Raw genomic sequence first — 21,576 nt, forward strand, 5'->3', positions numbered from 1 at the left:
GTACATCCTGTGCTCCTCTGTAGAGCACCCTGAGAGTAGGTGCATAATAGCAGGGCAGACTCCCTCTTCTCAAGTACATTGACTTTAGAGCTCTGATAATTGCTTGCAGGGTTCCCAGTGGGATAGGTCCTATTTACTTTACCTTGCAGGTTTTTTATAGTTATCCATGTTGGTGTAAGTCTTCAGGTGGCCTTTAAAGGCGGTGGCTATAAGGAAAATTTAATAAGTGACAGGAGCAATTTTTACAGAAAAATGAAAAGCTGCTTTTAAAAATTCTGGATTTCACTCAGAAAAACACTATATTGAGATTTGGTGGAATTTTTAGTACCTGACAGATTTTTTTTAAGGCTGATGGCTTAAAAAAAAGAGAATATGGATACTTCTTATCCTTCCTTCCTGCCAGGCACCCATAAATTCCACACATTTCTTGGTGAAGTTGCAGATGTGGAGTGTACATCCACAGTTTGTTATCAAGGCTGTTAAGGAAATCCAATCAGTTATTCTAAACATGGGCTAGTTTGGGGAACAAAAACTGTAGCCATTGTATTGATTTGCTAATAGAGAAACTTTGCCGTTTTGTATTTATAATTAAAGTGGACAAATGTGATGAGGTTGAGGACCCATTAATGTGTAACTTGTTAGCTCATTCCCAATGTAGCCTTCATGAAATTTTGGACAATGGTGTATGGAGAAACTTCTTTTCTTTTGGAATATATGTTTGTGGCAGGACTAAGATACTCAAGAACCATCTGCATGCAATCCTGTGGAATGTGCTCTGGGATGACCCTGCTTGAGCAGAGAGGTTGGGCCAGATGACCCACTGTGGTTCCTTCCTACCTGACCTAATCTGTGATTCTAAGATTTATTTTAAACATAAACTTGAATATTGTGTAAAAATGGTTTAAGTAAGTGGTGAAAAGTAAGCAAAATAAATAGTAAACTCAAATGGGAAATGCTTTGTACCATTTAATTTGATTTTGTCAGGCTGATTAAAAACCATGTTGTTTCTCTTTTCTCTCATTGCAGCCTGTGCTTTCCGTTACAATGGGCTTTCCTTTGTCTACCTCATCTACCTCCTGCTCATTCCTCTGTTTTCAGAACCCACAAAAACAACGATGCAAGGTAAGAAGTTCATTGCTTCATTCTTCAGAATCTGAGGTGGACAGAGTACATGTAAAAGCTTTGTTATAGTTGGAGCAGGTGAACACTTGAGTATTTCTGCTTCACTAAGTGATCTAACTTGTAATACATACTTTATATTCCCTGACACTGTAGTTGCACAATATGCTGAATTTGGTGCTGAAGGACTTCCAACCATCACACTATTCTTGCCTCAAAGTGCATCAGGGCTGGCTGATAGTGCTGCTGTGCATTCCTTTTAATGACATTATTTCCTCTGGAGTACCGACATGGTGGGGGTGAAAAATGAGCTCTCAGAACCCTTCCAAAGCCATGCTGTCATAGACTGTGCCCCAGGTCTTGATTTGCAGTTAATTAAGGAAATTAAATTTGGTGTCAGATTTTTCAATCAGCTGTATTTTAGGTACTTATTTAAACAACTGTCACCCTGGCATTATACCATTGCCTTAGTAAAAATAACTCAAAGGGTTTACTGTTATGGATGACAAATAACTACATCAGGCATTCAAGCATTTATGTTTCACATACAGATGTGTGATGTTCTCTCTTGTCTACTGCAAGAATGTAATACTCCTGAAAGGGGTTCTGTATACGCTTGCACAATTGTTTATATATTTTTAATTATAAAGCTTAGATTGGTATAGAATCATAGAATAGTCAGGGTTGGATGGGGTCCTGAGCAGCCTCATCTAGTGAGTGGCATCCTTGCCCAAGGAACCAGATGATCATTAAGGTCCCCTCCAACACTTCCAGGCTGTGAACACTTCCAGGAATGGAGCATCCACATCTTCTCTGGACACCCTGTTCCAGTGTTTCACCACCTTCTGAATAAATAATTTCTTCCTAACATCTAAACCAAACCTGCCCTGTTTCAGTTGAAAACCATTTAAAAGCCTGTTGTCCTGTCACCATCTGCCTGCATAAAAAGTCCCAATCCCTCCTTTTTATGATCTCTCCTTATTATAAGATCCCTTGAAGTACTGTAAGGCTGCAATGAGGTCTCCCTGGACCCCTCTCTTCTCCAAGCTGAACAATCCCAGCTCTTCCAGGTGAAGAGCTTGGGTTCCTGTCTTTTGGTAGGGATCCATACCAATCAGGTGGGCTTAGTTTCTGTTGTCTGTGTAAGTATCCAGTGGAACCAGGAAAAACAGGCCTGAGAAATAAAGAAAGCAAGCATAAAAAGTGGGAAATTCCACTCTTGGTGAGACTGCCAGTCATTTTTACATGGGAATATTACAAGGATGGTGTAAGCATGGAACATCAGTAAATGTTCAGCTGTGAGTTAGAGTTCCCTTAAATATGCAATTTCCCTATTAGTTTTGTGTGTTTTACTTGTACTGCCCTTTCTGTGTGTGCCACCAGAAGTGATTGACAGGATAAACAGAGACATTTTCTAGATGCCAAGAGTGACAGTGGAGAAACATACAAATTCTCTTCTTTTAGAGTCTAAAATAGTCTATTTGATTAAGACTAATTCCTGTGTGACTTTATTAAGTCATCTAGTTTGCATCACTGATGGCAGCGATCTCTCCTTGGAGGAAAATGCTTTCTTAGGACATTGGATAGTTTCCCCATATTATGTATCATATTGCATTGCACTTCTCCTCAATGTCATGCTGTGATGTGTTTGTCTGAATTAACTTATTTCAAAAATTCAGTATTTCTGAATGTACCCTTTTTGCCTTCTGTCCCTGTCACCTTTCTAAATTGTGTGGGTGTAGTTTTCTAAAAGTGTTGAGGTATATATTTTTTTATGTCCAGAGGATAGAAAAGAAAGGGGAAATCTTTAAATATTTTAGGTAAAACCAGCCAAAGCACCAGTAAATCAGAGTAAAAAAATAAATAAACTTTACTAAAAATAAAAAAATCAAAAACCAAACCCAATGTGAGTTTACATAATTTACTTGCATTTTTTTCCCTTTAATTTTTATCACTCAAATAATACCTTTTTCCCCTGAAATCCTGCTTATTTTGATTAAGTTTTTTATTCTTTTGAACTTTCTGGTCTTCCACTAAATTTTTCTTTCCTTGTCATCTCCTGACTTGCTCAACTCTTTAGTCAAAATCTCTGACCATCGTTCTTATCTATTGCACTTTCATCTGTTTTCCCAGTTAGGCACATTGCACTTTACAATTACTGAATTTATGAAACTTCACCAACATTAAGGATTTTACAGGATATAGAATTAGAAATTAATCTGGAAGGGGTGATGTCAGTCTGGATTAATTTAAATTTTCACAGAAACTTAAAATGTTTGAAAAACTATTATACTCATTTAAATAGTTCATATGGTGCTTAAAGCTTAATGAGCAATTTCTTTTCCTTTTTGCCCCCTTAAATATTTAATCTTCTTTAAAAGGTTAATTACCAAGACAAAGTAATATTAATCCTTAAACATGAAGATATAAGGCACTCTCTGTGTCTCTGCCTATGTTCCACATACTAGTTTTAAGATACTGACAGGTGAAATTCCAACTTCTTTTGAAGTGTAGGAGACAAATCCTTCAGTCAGAATTTATTCACTGAGTTATTTAAGATTTAGCTGAATGTGTTGTTTTTAGAAATACCACTAAATTGTCCATGAAGCTGGCTGAATAAGGGAAAATACATTCCTGTGCACCTGAAAATGTTTTTGGTTAACTCTTCTGTTCAGCTCTGTTTATGACATATAATCCTTGAAATCAGATATCACAAAGCTGATTGAACAGCAAAATATGCTACTCTGCATGAACTGTGTAAAAAATATTAATTGCAAATAACATTCCCTGTCTACAGGAGTAACTTAAAACTTGACCAATTTTTCAAGGATTGCTAATGGGCACTGTTTTTGAGGCATTTACTTTGCACATGTTGTGAAGCCATGTGATTTTATAAGCAATTTTTCTATATGAATTATCTCTAAAACCAGGAACTGATTTGTTACCTAGTTCTCCAGAGATGACATAGACCATAAATTGTGCAGTAGCCTAGTTTCTAATGTCTTTGATTGTGAGATTGTTTATATTAGTGATATTTTATCCTTTATGTCTAATGTCTACTGCAGTTATGTTCTCACCCCTAATAAAGGCTTGTACATGATGTTTTTATAGAAATAATAAAACATGACAACATAGATTTGTCCTGTCCTGAGTCAATGGCCCATTTAACAATACCAAATAATGTTTTATGTGGCTTCTTTTTTTTTTCCTGTAACAGATGTGAGTTAATATTTAGACAGGTTTGATTTTTCCTTTGTTTAATTTCATGATTTCTGATTAATAAGACTTGGTAGACAGTCATGATGGAAATAAAAAAAAAAGAGGGAGGGAATCAGGTAATTTCACGTACCAACTAAGTTTTGCTCCATCTGCTTATGTTAATGGCAAAAAGAATGGGTTTGCTTCTGAATTAAGATACTTCTCAGGACGACAAAACTTGTATCTCTTTTGGAAAAATGAGCTTGGCACAGCACTCTGATCAGTAAAAATGATGTTTTAAATGCATAGATTGATAAAATAATGAACTATAATGCAAAAAATTATTAATTGAGTATTCTGAGTTTGGCTGAAACCATGGTAAAGAAAGGCAACAGAGGAATTTGTTTTGCAGATATTGAAGGGTTTGTGATTTGCAATAATCTACACAGAATTGTAGGATGCAGAATGGTTGCAGCAACAAATTTGGATCACCAAGTATAGCTGAAGGGTTTTCAGGAGAGTATTGATCCAACTGAATATGGGAAAAAATTATACAACCATTATTTTGAATTTCATAAGAGAACAATGCTCCTGTGTGCACTCATCAATTCTATAATGCATCTGTTTTACCAGAAATCTTTTTACACTCATCTGCACTCATTTGCTTGAGTTTCACACCAACTTTAAGCATCTGACTTGAGACATGATTTAGATACTCGAACTGGGTAAACCTCTATATTTACTGAATAGAAGTTGGGTCCTAATGATAGTGCTTAGAATTGACCATCTAAGCCTCCAGTGAGTCCAAATATCTTAAATTGGAAGCATAATTGTAGACCTCATGTACACCACAAGGTATTAATAATTCTGAACAAAATAAGGAGCTTAATTGAATATTATGTTATTCATGAAAGAGAAAAAGATGGTTAACCCCTTAATTGTAAACTCTTGCACTGAAAAGAATCACAGTTGAATGGGTTTTAGTAAAAGAGAAAAGAGTACTTTTTATATTACTGATCCACCTGCTCTGGCAGAGCTTCAGCTCTAGCTTATCAAAATTTCCTGAATCCTGCTACAGAATGAGTTGCTGCCCTAGGTGTGTGTGCAGAAAGTACCTGAAAATAACTTTAAAAACCCAAGCCAAACAAACCAACTTGAAGAGTTTAACAGAATTCCCCTATCTCATTAGCCCTGTTAAAACCATGTTCTAGTGGTGGCAAATGTCATACTTAAAGCTGTATCAACAAAGAATGAAACACTAAAAAAATATAACTTATCCTAATGTACACACTAACAATTGTGTTGGAGTAGTCTTTCATGTCTGATATTATGAATTATTGATGCTTGCAATCTTACATGTCTTTCTCTGTTTCAAAGCTGTGAAAAATATCCTTAAACTTTTTGATTTTTTCCAATTAAGTCACCTCTAGTAATTTTCTAGCACAGCAATTCTATTGATAGGATTTGATGGAAAACACAAATCATGTAGCTAATTTGGGGCTTTTAAACATTTGTTCTTAAATTATATGCACACAGAATGAGTTGCTAGGTTGGAAATACAGATTTTGATTTTGGAAATACTTGTTTGCATGGTTTTTGTTGTCTGCTTTGAATAGAAATTCAGTCAAATGTGCATCATAAGCTTAGAAGTCTTTTACTGCTTCAGTCTAAGGAGATATTTTTAGTTCAAGCAGTTGGAATTCATGACTCATTTTCTCATAATGCCCATTTCACCCACTATTAGTATATTATTTTGGGGGCATCATAGTTAGACTACTTCAAATAGAAGATAACAGCCCACTTGGTTTCACCATCTGACAGAGCAGCAAAAATAAAGATGCATTTTGTGCATCTGAGGTGTATGATTGAAATCCTGTTCACCCCTACAAGAGGCAGAACCTGTACCTGTTTCCTTGTTTCTAATAGTGTTGATAAGCTGTACACTGCATTTGCATCCTTCAAAACAGTTTTCAGTCATGTCTGCCAGAATGGACATTGGACGTTGAGAGATCCTAGACACAGTCGTATTCTTATCTCATTATAAATTAAAATGTATGAAATGGGTGCACTGAGAATGGATATGTTTTCAAACATGTTTAAAACATATTTCAATGAAAAATCTTCATGGTTTTGGGTAGTACAACTTGTGTTTCAACCTATTATTTGGTAGATTTACTATATTTTTATGTGCTTTTGAGAAGGGTTTCACCTGCATTTTTCCTGTGTAACCACAAAGATTATTTGTTCCTTTCTTGTAAAATGATTTAATATCTGTTATCCTTAAGCAATTAATAGAAAGTACTCTGGGCAATAATAAAAATGCTGATTAAAGGGGGTGGGAGAACTCTTTGGAATGTCTTTGAAACTACTGAGATTCTTTGTACTAGCCCAAAGCATCAGTGTGAAGATATATTTATAACCTAGAAAATGCTTATCAGCAATGACAAATGGGATTTCTGCTGGTCTGGGCACATGTTTTCTTATGGAGACATGCCAGGTTGCTACAAAAACATCCTTTGGCTCAAAACTCTGCATCTCAGCTAGGTTTCTCCACTCCCAACATTATAAGGTATTCTCTTGGGGGTGAACGGTGGAGTGTGTTTCTTATAATCAGGAGGCCAAATCCAACAAGAAGTACTTGCTCATGGAAGTTTTAGCAATGTAAGAGTGAAAATGAAGTGATACCTGTACAATAACCACCTTCAGAAATGCTCTTGCATCTTAAGAGCCAGTGAACATTTCTGTTACTGATACTGTGGGCTTTCTCAGTATTTGGGACCAATTAATTTTCTTAGGAAAATAATTAGACCCCCCTTTAACTAAGAGAGTGTGAACTTGCAAGAAGCATTGGATGGACAGTGTTGGGTACAAGAATCTCGGATCTGTATTAAGTTGTTGTGTATGATGATAAAACCCCATGACTTTCTCACTGCCTTGTTATGCTGTTCCCAAATGGGATATTCCTCTCTGAGAATGGGAACTCCAGGGCCTGAGCCACTTCACTTTTGGGCTTTCACAGAATAGACTGTAAGCAAGGATTCACAGTAAGTGGTTGATTAGACAATGTGTCACCCATTTTCATTATCATGTTTTATATGAGTGCTGGCAACGTTTTTGGATCCAGGTATGGCAGAAACTCAGCAGCATGTTGATGGAAGATTTGCAAGCAAAGCAAAGCTAACAGAACTGGGACAAGAATGCAGAAGTCAGGAGGAGAAAATAGCTAGAAAGTTTTTTTAACTTGCAGTTAAGTAATTGATATGGACTTTCTTTTGTGTGGCTATCAATGACACAGGTCTTTGGAAAGATTCAAATGTAAAGAAATGTAGTGGGTCTTGGTACAGGGGAAAAAGTTCTTCACAGGGTTTTGAAATAAGGTGTTTGGAATTAGACTGGTGTGGGGTTTTTTGGGTAGTGGTGGAAATCCTAAATTATATGAGAAAAGGAAGATTTTAAGACATATTAAGGAAGACTGACACTATCACAAAGGGTTTTCATTGCAGAAATGAGCACTTAAATAGCTGTGTTCTATTTTGTACTATTAATTTTTTTTAAGCAATATTTCTCCTTATGTACTGAATACCATTTGTTTTAGGGGAAAAAAAAGTCAATTTTGGTTGATCTGGAAGTGATTTTTTTACTTATTTTAACATTTCAAGTCAATCCCAAGCCTATCCTCTGCCCTGGTGATACCCAGCTTTAGACTGAACATGCCATAGTTTAATTAGCATTATTTAGTTTAACTCTAGCAGTGACTAAAGAACTAGAGCCAAGACAAAGCTTCCATTCTACTCTTAAGTATAGGTAAATTCAAATTAATTACGTGGAGAAGTAATTTAGAGGTGCAGATAAGGAATTTTTGTTCTTGGCAGTAATTTTGAAAATGTTCCTGGTTTTGTTCCCCCCAACTCTTTAAGCTACATGCAACACCTAAATAGCATCGATTTAACTTTATAAAGCTTGTGAAGGTTACTTTTCTAGGTGTCCTTTGTAATCTTATTTTTTAAAATAATTGAAAATTAATGGATTTTCTTCCTTTCCAGGAAGTATGCGCAAAACAAAAGTTTTATTATTGTATTTGGAAGGTGAAACTGCAGAAATGGGTGTGTAATTCAGAAACAATATAGTAGATTAGGGGAGTTTGCTCTGAGCTAGCAGTCCTCCTATTTAACACCACTAAAGTGTAAATATAAATTTTCCGCCATGAGTTTGGGTGAGACAAGTGCAAGAAGTGTGGTTTAGAAACTAGCTGTGAAGTAGAATGTGCTCATATTCTCAAATTTGGGATCTGATGTAGGCTTACTGTGGTTGTGAAAGGATTTTAAAATGACCTTGCGTCATGTTTTTAAATTGAGTTAAATAATGAAATTATGAAAATGCATTTTACAAAATCATATAAAAATAGCAGCATCTTAGACTGTAGAATATGACTGAATGTGCATCATGTAGTTCTGCAATCCTAATTTTGATAAGTCAGGCCACAGATTTTTATGGAAAGAGGGTGGTGCTGGGTAAGCCAGGGCAGCCAAACTTCAAGAATTTGTTCTCTCCTCTTTTTCCTGAAGCATGAATTTCTCTGAGTTAGATTGCCTTTTCTTTTTAGTGTGTTTTGTATGTAAATGATTAGAGAAGTCTTTCACTTCTTTTTGTTGGTTTTAATGAGTTGGTTTGGTTTTGTTTTTTTTTAATTTATTTTTTTTTTTTTAATTTTTGGTTCATTGTCATAATTTTGTAATTTGATGTGCATTACACACAGCAGGAAGCATGAGCTTCCATCCAAGCCAGGACCCTTATCCCACCCTGTTTTCCCTGCAGCAGGAAAGGACCAGCCCTTGTCGCAGCAAAGTTTCATTGTGATGATTCTGAGACATTTTGATTGAGCTCTGTGAAAAGCTGTGTGATACAGAGATAAAAGGGAATTGAAAAAGATTACAGTGGTGTAGCTTTTTAGCTCTGTCAATCAGTAAGTAGATTGTAGAAAAATTGGAGGAAAATTTTTGAATCTGCATTTACAGTAGAGTCATTTAGAAGTCAAAATTACATTTCAGGAAGACGGTAAGAGGTTGATAAGATCTTGGCTGGATTCAGATAATACTAGAGGAGAAAATCAACATGCAATTGTTATGGTCTACTATAAATTAGAGGATGAATGATCCTAATAACCATACAGCCAAGTATTTCTCTAGTGCAAACCACTTCTTAAACAATTACTGACTTGTGAAGAGTCAGTGTTATTTTAAAATTAAGTTTGGAGGGACTACGGACGTCAGAGAGAGTTAGTCATCACCATTGTTATGATCCAAAATTAACAGAAAATAATCTTTAAGGTTTTCTTAACCTGAAGTGCAGCATAAGTTTAGGGAAACTAGATAGTGACTGAAGAGCTTAAGCATTTGGATGTGGTGACATTTTCTAGTAAAAAATGCAACAGTCTTTCTTGAACTCCCATCTCAAGCATGGGTGGCTTTTAGAGGTGAACTCCAGACGTAAGTTGCTGACTAACAACTCCCATAAACAACATTAAGAATAAACAGAGTTTGAAAGGAATGAGTAAAAAGGGAATAGTCTTAGAGGTCAGAAGTGCTCAGATGAAATAGAATTTGCCAGAAGTCAAGCTGAGTTAAACTCTGCCAAGGAAACTGAAACAAGGAATAAAAATGTGTTTATCCATATGAGTATGAAATAAGAAAAAGCATGGCTCACAATAGGGATGAAATAGGAATGAAATATCATCTGGGTATGCCCCAAATTTTAGACAGGACTGTGTGCTTCAGTTTTGAATCAGGGCAATACTATTAAACACAGAGACAAAGGCTAAAGCACCTCCCAGGAAGGAGGTTGGAAAAACTACTGCATGTGGGTAAGAAGTAAGACCCAAGGAGTTTAAATGTTAAAGTTTTAGAGAATGCATAATCTCCCTCCTTAACCCAAGTGTGATACCCTAAACTGAAGAATGAAAATATTATCTCAAATACAGAAAAAATGGGGAAAGGATCTTGGGTGTGAACTCCTGTGAACTTGTATTTTTTCAGATTGTGGAATATATTCGTAAGAGAACAATAAATAAATATCATGATGCTACTGGAAAAAAAGAGATTAAATGAAAATGTCTGTTCTAAAATGGGGTTGTGCTGAGCAACCTAGATAATACTTTGGGATGGTCAGTTCAGATGGAGTCCTGAGAAGGACTGTGTGGTGACTCAAATAAAGAAAGATGCTAATGAACACAAGCAAGAAAGAAACAACACACATCATATATCTTAAAATAGATTTCCTTCTTTTTCAGTCTGCAAATCCATTGTTTTGGACTTGGATTTGAGGAGAAGAAGGACTTTTTGGGTTAAATGAGTATGCTGGCACACCATCTAGAAACTGTGTGATCATGGTGGAACATAGATTGTTTTCTAGGTTTCAGGCTTTAATGAACATAGTGAGCCTAACGACCCATCTAATTTCAAAGTGGAATAGGATGCTTTTATGAACCAGAATATATCCTGTGATGGTGGGAAGTAGAATAACCCAACTGATGCCTCTAAACTGACATTACCCAAATAATTTGCTCAATGTCTCCAGAAAACCTGTATATAAAAGGAATGAGTCAGATGGTTTGTAGAGGTTTTCTGTTCATGTGTCCAGTAATTTAGGGAGGGTTATTGGGTTATTTTACACTAGGCTAAATTAACAGTTGCTGGCTTGAAACTGTCTGGTGGTTTGGTTAAGGAGATGGACAATGCTGGAAAATTATGGAGCATTACTGTGGTCATCAGAACTGTTTTTAAGAGTTCTACAGTCAGAAGAACTGTAAGTTGTCTTAGAGGACTATGCTTGGGTTTGGAAAATAAGAGTAGGAAGAATACAAAATTTTGGCCTCCCTAATCTCATCTCCAGTACTCCTGCATGTTAAACAACCATGTTTTATCATGCTTTCATAAAGGAGGAGTACAAAAAGCCAGTAAACTATTAGGTATGTGTTTTTATTATTACGACTGACCTGTAGGTGAGAGGAATTCCAGTAACATCACTGCAATTTTTAAAAGCAGTACCACTGTTCCCATCCACTCCACTTCTGCCACCTTGTTTGAAGGCAGTCACGCTACAGTGAGTCATATCCTGAATCTACCACACAGATTATGTCTGAAGAAGCATTAAGAAGTGAGCCTTGGAGAGTATTAGACAGCAAGGCAGATGATGGCATTAGCTTGACTTCTCATTGCGGTGTCTCGGCACCAGCTTTTTGCTATCAATTACTCTCTGGGAGTACCAGAAATTTGTCCACTGATGTGGACACTATTTCTTTTAAGTTCATTCATAATTTATTTTTCTTCTGTGTTTTCTCTTCTCATTCTACCTTATTTTATTTCAAATTGGTTCTCGTCAGCAAGAGATTTGTTCCTCAAGTTGACTGCTAAGCATGGATTTTATTTTCTTTTACTCTGAATTTCATCTTCATTCATGGAAAAGTATGTACATCTTTTGACAGGAGCTTATTATGACAGAAAATAATACTGCCTTTAGAGTACAGTATTTGGTAGATATTGGGCCTCTTTTATCAGATTTCATAGCTAAGCCTGACTTCCTGTGGATGCTCCTGTGTCTACAATGGATTTCAATCCAGAGTCTGAATCCTCAGGAATTTGGAAAGCCTCGAGTAGAAATCTAGATTGGTGTTAATTCTTTGCAGATCAGCAGTGTAGTTTCATGTCATTGTGAGCCTGAGAGTCAATCTCCACTATAAATATAATCCAGCCTTGTATTTTTCTTTCCTTCTCTTGAAGTCATCTACCTTCCTTTCTCCTTGTTACTTGTATGATTTAACTAAATAGGTCTTTTTTCATTGTCACCTAGTAGAGTGATCTGTGCTCCCATCGTGTTGTTACTTTCATGAGCACAGAACTGCCCTTGCTAAGTGGATGAACAAGAAACTAGGAGGGTGTGACACATAGACACTGTTTATGAACTGCTTTTTTTACAAAGGATTTAAGAGTTAAAAGAGAACTAGATAGCAAAGTCTGGACAGTTCACCAGTTGTATTTCTGATTGTTCTGAGAAATCATTTAGTGCCCTGGCATCTTTATGTGTGTCTAAACAAATATCTATGTAGTTTGTCTAGATGTGGTATTCCACTCAGCCTGAGGATTTACCACACCTTTATGGGCAAAGACAGAATGCTGGATTTGGAACTCCTTCCTGAAGGCAGGAATGTGGAGCGGCTCTTAACATGTAATCATTTAGGTTTGAACACACATTTAAGGTCATCAAGTCCAACTGTAGGAATTATGCTGGTTCTTAGTGCCTCTGGGGCACCTTATCATCTATCTATCATCCAACTGGAAGGTGCTTCTCCTAATTTCCCTGATTTTTGCAGCACTGGGCACCAACAGAGGCACAGTTGACAAGATAAGTTTTGAAATCATTGGGAATGGGTAGGTGGAAGAAGAACATCCTTTCCTCCTGCTATCTCCATTGTCTGAAATGTACCCAAGCTCTCTAGAGTTGCAGTCACAGGGAATGAATTTTCAGCAAGAAAACAACTCATTTACAAGCTCTCACAAAGCTTGGATGAAATTTTTCATTATAATGCCTTTTGTCACTACTGTTTCTATTTGAGTGACAGTTAATGTGAGTTGGACTCACTCATAAAGTAAATAAATAGCATTCAGCAGGCTGCTCAGGGCTGGGAGCAGGGAGAACATGTATGTGTGGAGCAGCAGGCAGGAGCAAGATGCTGATTCATTTGTCTTTACATGCCAAGAGCAGCACCTAACTGACAGTAAGCAAGAGGTTGTCCATCAAATATTTATGATGCTGACATTTCAAAGGGCTTTTAAAGGTCCACACAAACACCACTGATCAGACAGAGGACAAAAGTTTGGAGTGTTTTCTTTTTTCTTTCTAATGCTGTATGCGTGAAGGCTTATCGTGCTATTTCAGTTGCAGCTCACTGACATTATGTTGAGAGTGAGACACCACACATACTTTAAATTAAGTGGGCTTTTTTGTCAACACAGAAGAATAAATTGTGCTCTCATAGAAAGCACCCTTTTTTCAGTTCAAGGATATTCAGCTGGTCATATTTTGCTCACTGCTTTGATTTCTGCAACTTCCGTGGATCTGGTTTATTGCATCTGTCTTAACTAAAGAAATGTTTTCTGGGAAATAAATAGTTCCATTACAAAGATGTATTCTAGGGAGCAGCTGTTTCACTGTAATGGGAGCCTTAATTGAAAGGATTATTGCAGCAAAACGTTTCCTAGTTGTTTGTCTTGGATGCTGTGGCAGAGAAGGATACAATATAGTAGCAAATTCTAAACAAGAATGATATCTGGTTTGCTTTTTGCTAGATTTTCAGGGTAGCTAAGCCTGAAGATCAGTTCACTCCCCTGGGACCAAATCTGCTGATCTTACTCAGGGAAAGCTCCCACTAGCAGTGGGAAATTTGCTTCTGTAAGCAGTGCAGGAAGTGCCCTGTAATATATTAAGAAACCAAGCAAGCCCATAAGAAACCAAACAAAAGGCATTTAAAAGCATTCCCATTACTCTCAGAGAGAAGGAAGCAGAAAATTAATATGCACATGCTCCCTAATTAGCATTTAAACTCTGGTCTTAATGTGATTTAGAGGGAGCTGTGAACTCATGAAAATGAAGCTGTTGGTGCAGATGCAGAGCTAGGTGTGCAGTTTCTCATTACTCAAATGTTTCTGTTCTGCCTCCGGATGAAGCAGGGAACTTTAAAACACATCCTCCTCCCCACCAGCAGATTTGTTAACATCCTGTTCTAATTCAGAGCAGAGACCTGAATCTGGTTCTCCTGTATCCCAAGTGCTCTCAGCTAACGATGCCCTTTTGTTGTCCCTACTCTGCCTCTAAACCCTCTCCCTCAATTTTGATGATTCTTGCAAAATGGAGCTGCTACAGTACTTGATGCCCTCCCAGCATCCCCACAGTTGTTGCCCTCAACCAAGGGAGTTTGAGAATCTCAAGCTGCTTAAGGTTTTCTTGAGTTGCGAGACAGTGTCATGTAATTGGCTTGTGAATCTTGTGAAATAGTAGCAGCACCTTCATAGATAAGTGTTCTCTTCCAATCTACTCTCCAGTGCCCTAGCTTTCCATCATTCTTCATGAAAAGTTCATCATCATCATCACAGTCAGTACAAAGGCAGTAAATCTCAATGCGTGTCTATTACATAGATTAATTTTGATTTGAAGAAATTAAAGAATTTGTTTAGGTGCAAAACACCGACTTAGAATGTTCTACTTTTTAAGAGAACATGTAAACCCACAAAGCTTTTATTATCTAGTTTTCATAGGTAACATGCATGACTCAGTTTTGTGCTGTTTGTCATTGTAAGAAAAACAAGTGTGATAAATTTAGTGGTTTTCTTATTTAAATAATATTTGCAATAATCATAACAGGGCTTAGGAGATCTTCAGAAGTCCTCACTTTTCAGACCATTTCAATATAATCTTGCTTCACATCAAGTGGCCAGGAAAATAAGTTAAATCTCCTCTTCTGAAAGCTCCCAGTGAAGAAGAGCTTTTTGTAGAACAAAAACCACAAAGACAGGGAATGAAGTTTTAATGACAGCTGTACAGTACGTGTCTGGATTATATTCTATGAATTTGCACAGAAGAACATTAACATGTAAAACAAATCAGATTTCTTAAGTTTGGTAAGCAAAACCTTTTCAGAACTGAGAAAACTGTTTTCAGCATTTTACTGTTATTTTCATTCAGTTTATGAAAAAAATTGATGGTAGAAAGCAGGAAGGAGGACTAACATAGGTTTAATTGTGTTAAGCTGGGAGAATTAAAAAGCTTGAAAATGAGGGAAAGGACAAGGGAAATCATAGAATTCTGTGGCCAAAATTTTACTTTTCTTTTTATTAAATGTTATTAACAGTATTTTAACAATAATTTGGTTGGGTTTTTTTTTTTGGTTTTTTGTTTTTTTGGTGGGGGGAGTGGTTGTGAAGAGGAATTCTCTCTTATCCATTCTGATAATGTGATATGATTCTTGTTCAAGAATTTAAAGGAATTTGTTCCTGTTCTGATTTTTTCCCTTTTTATTGAGAGAGATATAAAAGAAAATATAACAAAAAACAATTGAGTAATTCAAGTCACACAGAGAAAGGTCTCATGTAAATGAAGCTGTAAAACAAACAGTAGCTACAGCACATAGTCTTTCAAATTTTATTTCATTTTAAAAATGCTCCATTGTAAAAACAATGAACTGGCCTACAAGAAAAAACAAGATTAGTTAAACTTACCTTTTAAATCCTTTCTTTGTTAATTCATAAAATTCTGTGGCAAAGCTGCTGAGGTCATTGCCTTCCCCTGTCTCACACAGGGCTCTAACAAATTCTGAGCCTGTTCTTTAATTGATCTTTCTGGGTGCCCTGTGATTAAATTCTGGGAAATTACTAAACTGTGAGTCACGTCATAAAAACTAATTAGTGGTTGGTTGACAGTTTGTCTCCCAGCTGAAGCCTCCAAGTTTCTCTTAGTACCACATCAATATATAGGTTATTGCTGGCAAATGCCTTGAGTTTATTTTGTAGAAGAATGTTGTACAAAGTCGCAAAGTTTATGTTGGATAGTGCTAACACTAAAACAGCTTTGTTTGAATGGGGCATACTGCTGTCCCTTTTGGCATCATTTCACTGGCCCTAGTGCATATTGAAGCATTGAGGTGAGTGGGGAAAACAAATTTTTGAAAGGAAAGCTTTTTTAAAAGAAATTCTTTGCTATTGAGGTTTGGTTTTGATGCAGCTTTGTCCTTCAGCAGCTACCTTTTGGCAAGATCAGAAGCCTGGTAGAGAAGTTACTTTCTGCAAGGTGGCACTGTTGTGTGTTCTTTCAGGGTAGTCCCTTTTTAGTCCTCCTCTCCCTGAGGACAAATGACAGGAAATACACTGCAGTGATCCTTTGAGGTCACTATGTTCTGGGGTACACAGAGAGGGAAACTCCCAGCTGTGGAAAGAGGACTCTCATCCTGGATGGGCCTTTGACTTTTAGGTTAATGATTCTATGGTCCAGGAGGTTTGAGTATTGCCTGGCTTGATATTGTAGGTGGTGTACAAGTATTAGCACTCTGGCAGGGTGACCTTGCTGTGTTCAGTGGATATCTTTCAATAGAGAATTAGGTCTGGAGAGTTTGCACTAGGGAACACCTTCAAAAGTAAAGAAATAACAAATAAAAATTATAATGAATATTTCAGACAGGAGGAGGTGAAGGGGGTGGGCTATCGAAGATTCCCTCCCCTCAAAAGTTGGTGCTGTACTTAAATAATTGCTAGCAGCATATTCTTGAGTACAGCACTTTTGTAACAGAGCATTTTTAAAAACTCCTTCTGAAAAAATTAAAAAAACAAAGAACTTCTGGTTCTGAGGATTTAATTTTAAATACAGTATATTTGTCATTCTATGTGCAAACGTAATTATATAATTTATACATAAATTATTAATGTATAGATCAATATTTTTATGATAAAATTGCAGAATCCTCGGTTTATAGACAGTGTTATAAAAGCCAATGTTCTGACTGAGTTGGTCCATTATTGTTACCAGAGCAAGTCCAATTCAGAAACACAAGGGGCTGTGATGAGTTATGTAAACATAAAGCTGATCATACATCACCTAATGCCTCCCATTATGTAAGTTTATGACACAGAACAAAACCTTTAAAAGTGCTTTCATTTGGAATAGATGCATTGTTTTTTTCACATTAGCCATGAGAAAATGATGTGACTGTCTTTGCAGTTTTTCTCTGAAATTTAGCTCAACAGTCCTTACAATATTCTCTGCCATACAGACACTCTCCAAGGCAGAGAGGGTTTGCCACTCACCATTCACATTCCACAGGAACCAAGGATGAGCCTCACACTGCAGGGCTTGGGAGAGCCAAGGATCTCTCCATCTATTGTTTTAGCTGTGAATCCCCTGCTTACTCACTAAACTAAATTACTTTGTGCTTGTAGAAATGGTCTCATTATGATACGATCTCCAGCTCCTCACCTGAAGCAGGACTTACTAGTGTTTTGTCTTGCTGTGGCTGTTCTGCATGCACTTGTCCAGCAGTTGGATGTATTAGACTGTTGCAGAGGGTGTAGTGCCCCCATCACTACCACTGTGACAAATATATTTGCACTTAGCCCTATGTTTTTGTTTGGGTTGGTTGTATTTTAGATTGGGAAAAATGCCAAGCTTTTATAGTTCATTATTATTTGTAATAAAGATAGTGCATAAATGTGTAAGGTGATGTGTGATCTTGTAGGCCAATATACTTTCTGCTATAGTCAGTTTAGTAATGAGACATGGTTGAGATCATCAAATTCATCTCTTAGAAGGGGTGCTTTTTGTTGCTTTGGTGCTTTAAACTGGATCTTTATAGATGGGATGCATTGGGGCTTTTAGGTTGTTTGCATCATGTGCCCTGGAAGAAAGGCACAAGACATCTTTATTGGCACACCTGCATGGTTGTGGGACATCAATAATGCTGTAATATAGCCAGAAGTGATTATTACATAGATAAATACATAGATGCTTTCCTCTAACTTCAAATTCCATATTCCTTGTATAAATACAGAAAACAATAAGCATATTATTACATGTGGTATCTGTGCAATAAAATTTGAAGAATTTCTTACTAGAATTAACTAGTTAGTAAACTAGTAAGGAAAACCTGAACAGCTGCACAACAATTAAGATCCATGTGAGGAAGAACATTGCTGCATGCTTGGAGAATGCTACTTGCTCTAAAATAAAAACTGTCCTTGTCCTGACTGTGCTGAGGGTTGCAGAGGAGCTAATTTAGCATGGATGGGGAATCAAGGTGTCTGATTTCAGATGGTCTTTCTGAGGTGAAGCCACTAAGGCAGTGTTTCACTGTGTGCAGATGCTTTGCTGAACAAACTATCAATCTTTGTGTAAATGGGAGATTGCACGGGTTTAAAGTTCTACCTGGGGAATTTCACTTATGTGTTTGTGTGTGGGTTTTTCCTAATAAACTAATTCCCAAGAAAAATCTATATTCCTTTTCTATTCAAATTCTTCAGGATACATGGATTTTTCTGTAGTCATTCTACTCTGGAAAGTTCTTTCACTTAAAATCACAAATGTGCAGCCACACGTGAGAGTAAGGAATATAGAAAGTGCTTTGAATTTCTCTTGCAGAGGCTGTTTTGCTCCTTGGGTTGTGTGACTTGGCATATTTTACAGTGGGCCATCTAATTGGGAGGTTTGTGTTGGTCAGTTTTAGTCTCTTATTCTAGGTAAAAAATATAATAGAATCAAGCTGAAGTTCTGTGTAAATACTTTGAGACCAGTAGCAAAAGTTAGGGTTGCTTGCAGTCCACTGATGTTTAGAATATGTGTTTTTGCTGGTCACAAACCAAGCCTCACTTGTTTGTCTTGGTTCACAAGATGCTCCTGTTAAAAAAAAAAAAAGAAAAAAAGAAAATAAAACCTAGTCTCAGTAGGAGATTCAGATTTGTTTTTAATATTAGCAGCTTCTCTGTTTAGTAGAAAAGAAACAATTTGCCTCTGTTTGCAAGGTAAATGTAAAGGAAGTGCTGAATAAAACAACAAATTCCCTCAGAGCGTGCCTCACAGTGCAATTCATTACAGAAGTGTTTCTTGTGACGTGGGTTGGGCAAGTGGCTTTGGGCAGAGTGCTCTGGGTTAGGAAGAGCTGCTCAGTGGGGTAGGATGGGCCAGTTTTATCACTTTGTGCTCCTTTCTCCATGCAGGACATGGTCTGAAGAGCTGTCTGCTGCACACTGTGGAGGGACAGTTGCTGTAGGGCTGCGGTGGAAGAAGGGTAGTGAGCTGGTAGCAAAATGCTCTTAGGACATCTTGCATTCCCCCATTGCTCCCTACTAGAAATCCCCTTCACATGGGCACAGCCCTGCAGTTTTGCCTTGGCCTTTGGTGCCTCTGGTGCCACAGTAATTACCGCTGCAGTAATAGTCAGAGGTAATGGTAACTTGTCTCACCCAGCTCAGTGGCCTCTTGTGTGCTTTGGGGCAGATCATCAGGTTACAGAAACCTTCCAGGGACACTTGGTGGTCTGTGGTGAAAGCCAGCAGGGTCACAGAGTTTTCTTCCTTTTCTGGTTTACTAATTACTGCAAGCAAAATATCTGGTTTGAAGAGATTTTTGTATGAATACCTTCCTTTTTTTTTTCTTCTTTAAACTTTTGATTACAAAAATTTCCTCAGGCTATAAAAGCAATATGAAAGTATTTCATGATGTGTATTTAGTGCTGTGTCTTCTGGTGTATAATTTGTGACTGAGGCTGGTTTCAGTAAATTGTACTTATTTTGACATTTGGGTTGATGCAAATAAAGTAATATAAACACCAGAGTTGACCTCTATGAGTCAGATTTTTGTTGAGGACTACTCATAACAAGCAAGTGCAGCCTTGTTGTCAAAAACTGTAGCATAGTAACAATTTGCCTCACAAATAAATATAGTGATATATACCTGCCTCCATTCACTAACATAAACATGACCTTGGGACTTCATCCAAAGGCTCTTGCATTTGTGGGTGACTGGTCAGGAAACATCAGAAATTTTCTGATTTATATGCATTCTTTACTATATCCCAGTTGTCTCCCCCAACCTATATTTCAAAACTATCTCTAATTTCATGTACTCTTTCGAGATGGAAAATTGTAGTGTGATGGGGATGAAGATGGGGATGAAGGCTAGCTTGTTGGTATCACCTTGAATTTAGTCGCTCTCATAGCCCTAAAGCATGAAAGTAGGGAAGACTGACTGCATTAGAAGACTGGTGAGTTGGTTTCCATAGAAGAAGTAGTCCTGGCATTTTATAGCTCTCTTCTGGAGCTTCAGGTATTTTTAATTTTTTTTTCATCTATAAATCAGTTTTATTAGCTGTTCTTCCTGACCTTAAAGAGCAATCAGAAGGATGTTGAAAAGATTCCTGGGAAGCACTCAGAGGCTCGATATGGGGTTTTTGAGTTCACTGAAAGCATTGCCATAGCATGCAGTTAGTACAGAATCAGGCACATGATAAATATCAAGTTGAAATAGAAATGCCTGAAAAAAAGGCACTTTAGTATAACAAAATGGGGGAATATTTGGTAAAGCATTATAGTCTAAACAGTTTTCTTGATTTATACTTGAAGAAGCTCTGACCCTATACCACACATCTCCTAGGTTCTTCTCTTTGTTTGTCTGTGGAATGCTTCAATGCTGATGATATTTCTTTGTCATCTCATTTCATAAGAAATTCTGTGTACGCTTGGGCTTGGGTCTAGATCAAGAAAACAGAAGCTGCTGTAATTTCTCCCCAGACTTGTAGAAAGGGACTGAAGCTTGCAGTTTTTGAGGAAAGCAGCAGGCTCAGCTGGTTTGCAGCTAACATTAATGCCACATATTTTTTGTCCATGAGGCAGTAGCAGTCATTGTGGTAAATTCTTTCTAAAATCAGAAGCAAGAGCCTCAAAATTCTGCTTTCCCTGAATAAAATCACTATTATTTGCATCTTCCTTAATGACACAGCCCCCAGTTCAGCAAAGCAGGTGATTTTGAAAAAAGCATCCAAGGCTTGGAAACCATAGGGTTTGCTGGCCAATTCATGATTTCAAGTATTTCTTCAATACCCCAGAGTCAGATCTCTTGGTTAGAGCTGTTTTATGTACACACATTCGCATAGAGCTTTGGGCATGGAGTTTGGTGCTTGGGCCAATTGCCTTCTCTGCTTTCTCCCTTACTCTCCATACTCCTCATATTTTTGTACAGATAATGCAGAGGCAGGGTTAGGCTGTTATCTCTGTTCATATATCAGAAATGCACCTTTCATTGAACACTAGAGGTGCTGTTAGCAGCACTGCAGAGGGAGATGTTGCTGATGTATTGAGTAAAGAACTTTGGTAGACTCCCCAATGCCATGTTCAGCCTCTGTCTTTAGCATAGCTTCTGGTGTCTGGAAAACCATGGTTTTCAGTCAGGGCATTCAAAACTGTTCTGCTCTTAACTTTTGCTCAGTGGATTGTTCACATTCTCATTCAGTTCCTTGATTTGAATATACTGGGCCCTACTTATTGATGTCTCTTAAATAAAACCCTTAGGGGTAGTTTTAAATGTGTTGTTAGGAATTTAATAACCTTTAGACTTAATAGATTTTTACTCCAAAACCAGCTGAGAAATGCTAATAACTGTAGCTATTAATTCTTGAGGGCAGGAAGGATGCTACATGATTTTGTGAGAGACCACTGAATCCATTCTGTCTTC

The 21,576-nt window shown here is 37.2% G+C and overlaps 1 protein-coding gene across 2 annotated transcripts in view; it reads left to right on the forward strand.

The window, feature by feature from the left end:
* The window catches only part of PIEZO2 (piezo type mechanosensitive ion channel component 2), a 285,437-nt gene that overhangs the window by 49,985 nt on the left and 213,876 nt on the right, over window positions 1-21,576 (forward strand). For both annotated transcript variants that reach the window (XM_085052533.1, XM_085052532.1), the window contains exon 2: window positions 1,027-1,122. In XM_085052533.1, the coding sequence (XP_084908659.1) occupies window positions 1,027-1,122 (96 nt within the window). The remainder of the gene's footprint in view (window positions 1-1,026; window positions 1,123-21,576) is intronic.

Source organism: Lichenostomus cassidix, chromosome 2 (assembly GCF_008360975.1).
Source record: "Lichenostomus cassidix isolate B80296 chromosome 2, HeHo_3.0, whole genome shotgun sequence".
Classification (NCBI taxonomy): Eukaryota; Metazoa; Chordata; class Aves; order Passeriformes; family Meliphagidae; genus Lichenostomus; species Lichenostomus cassidix.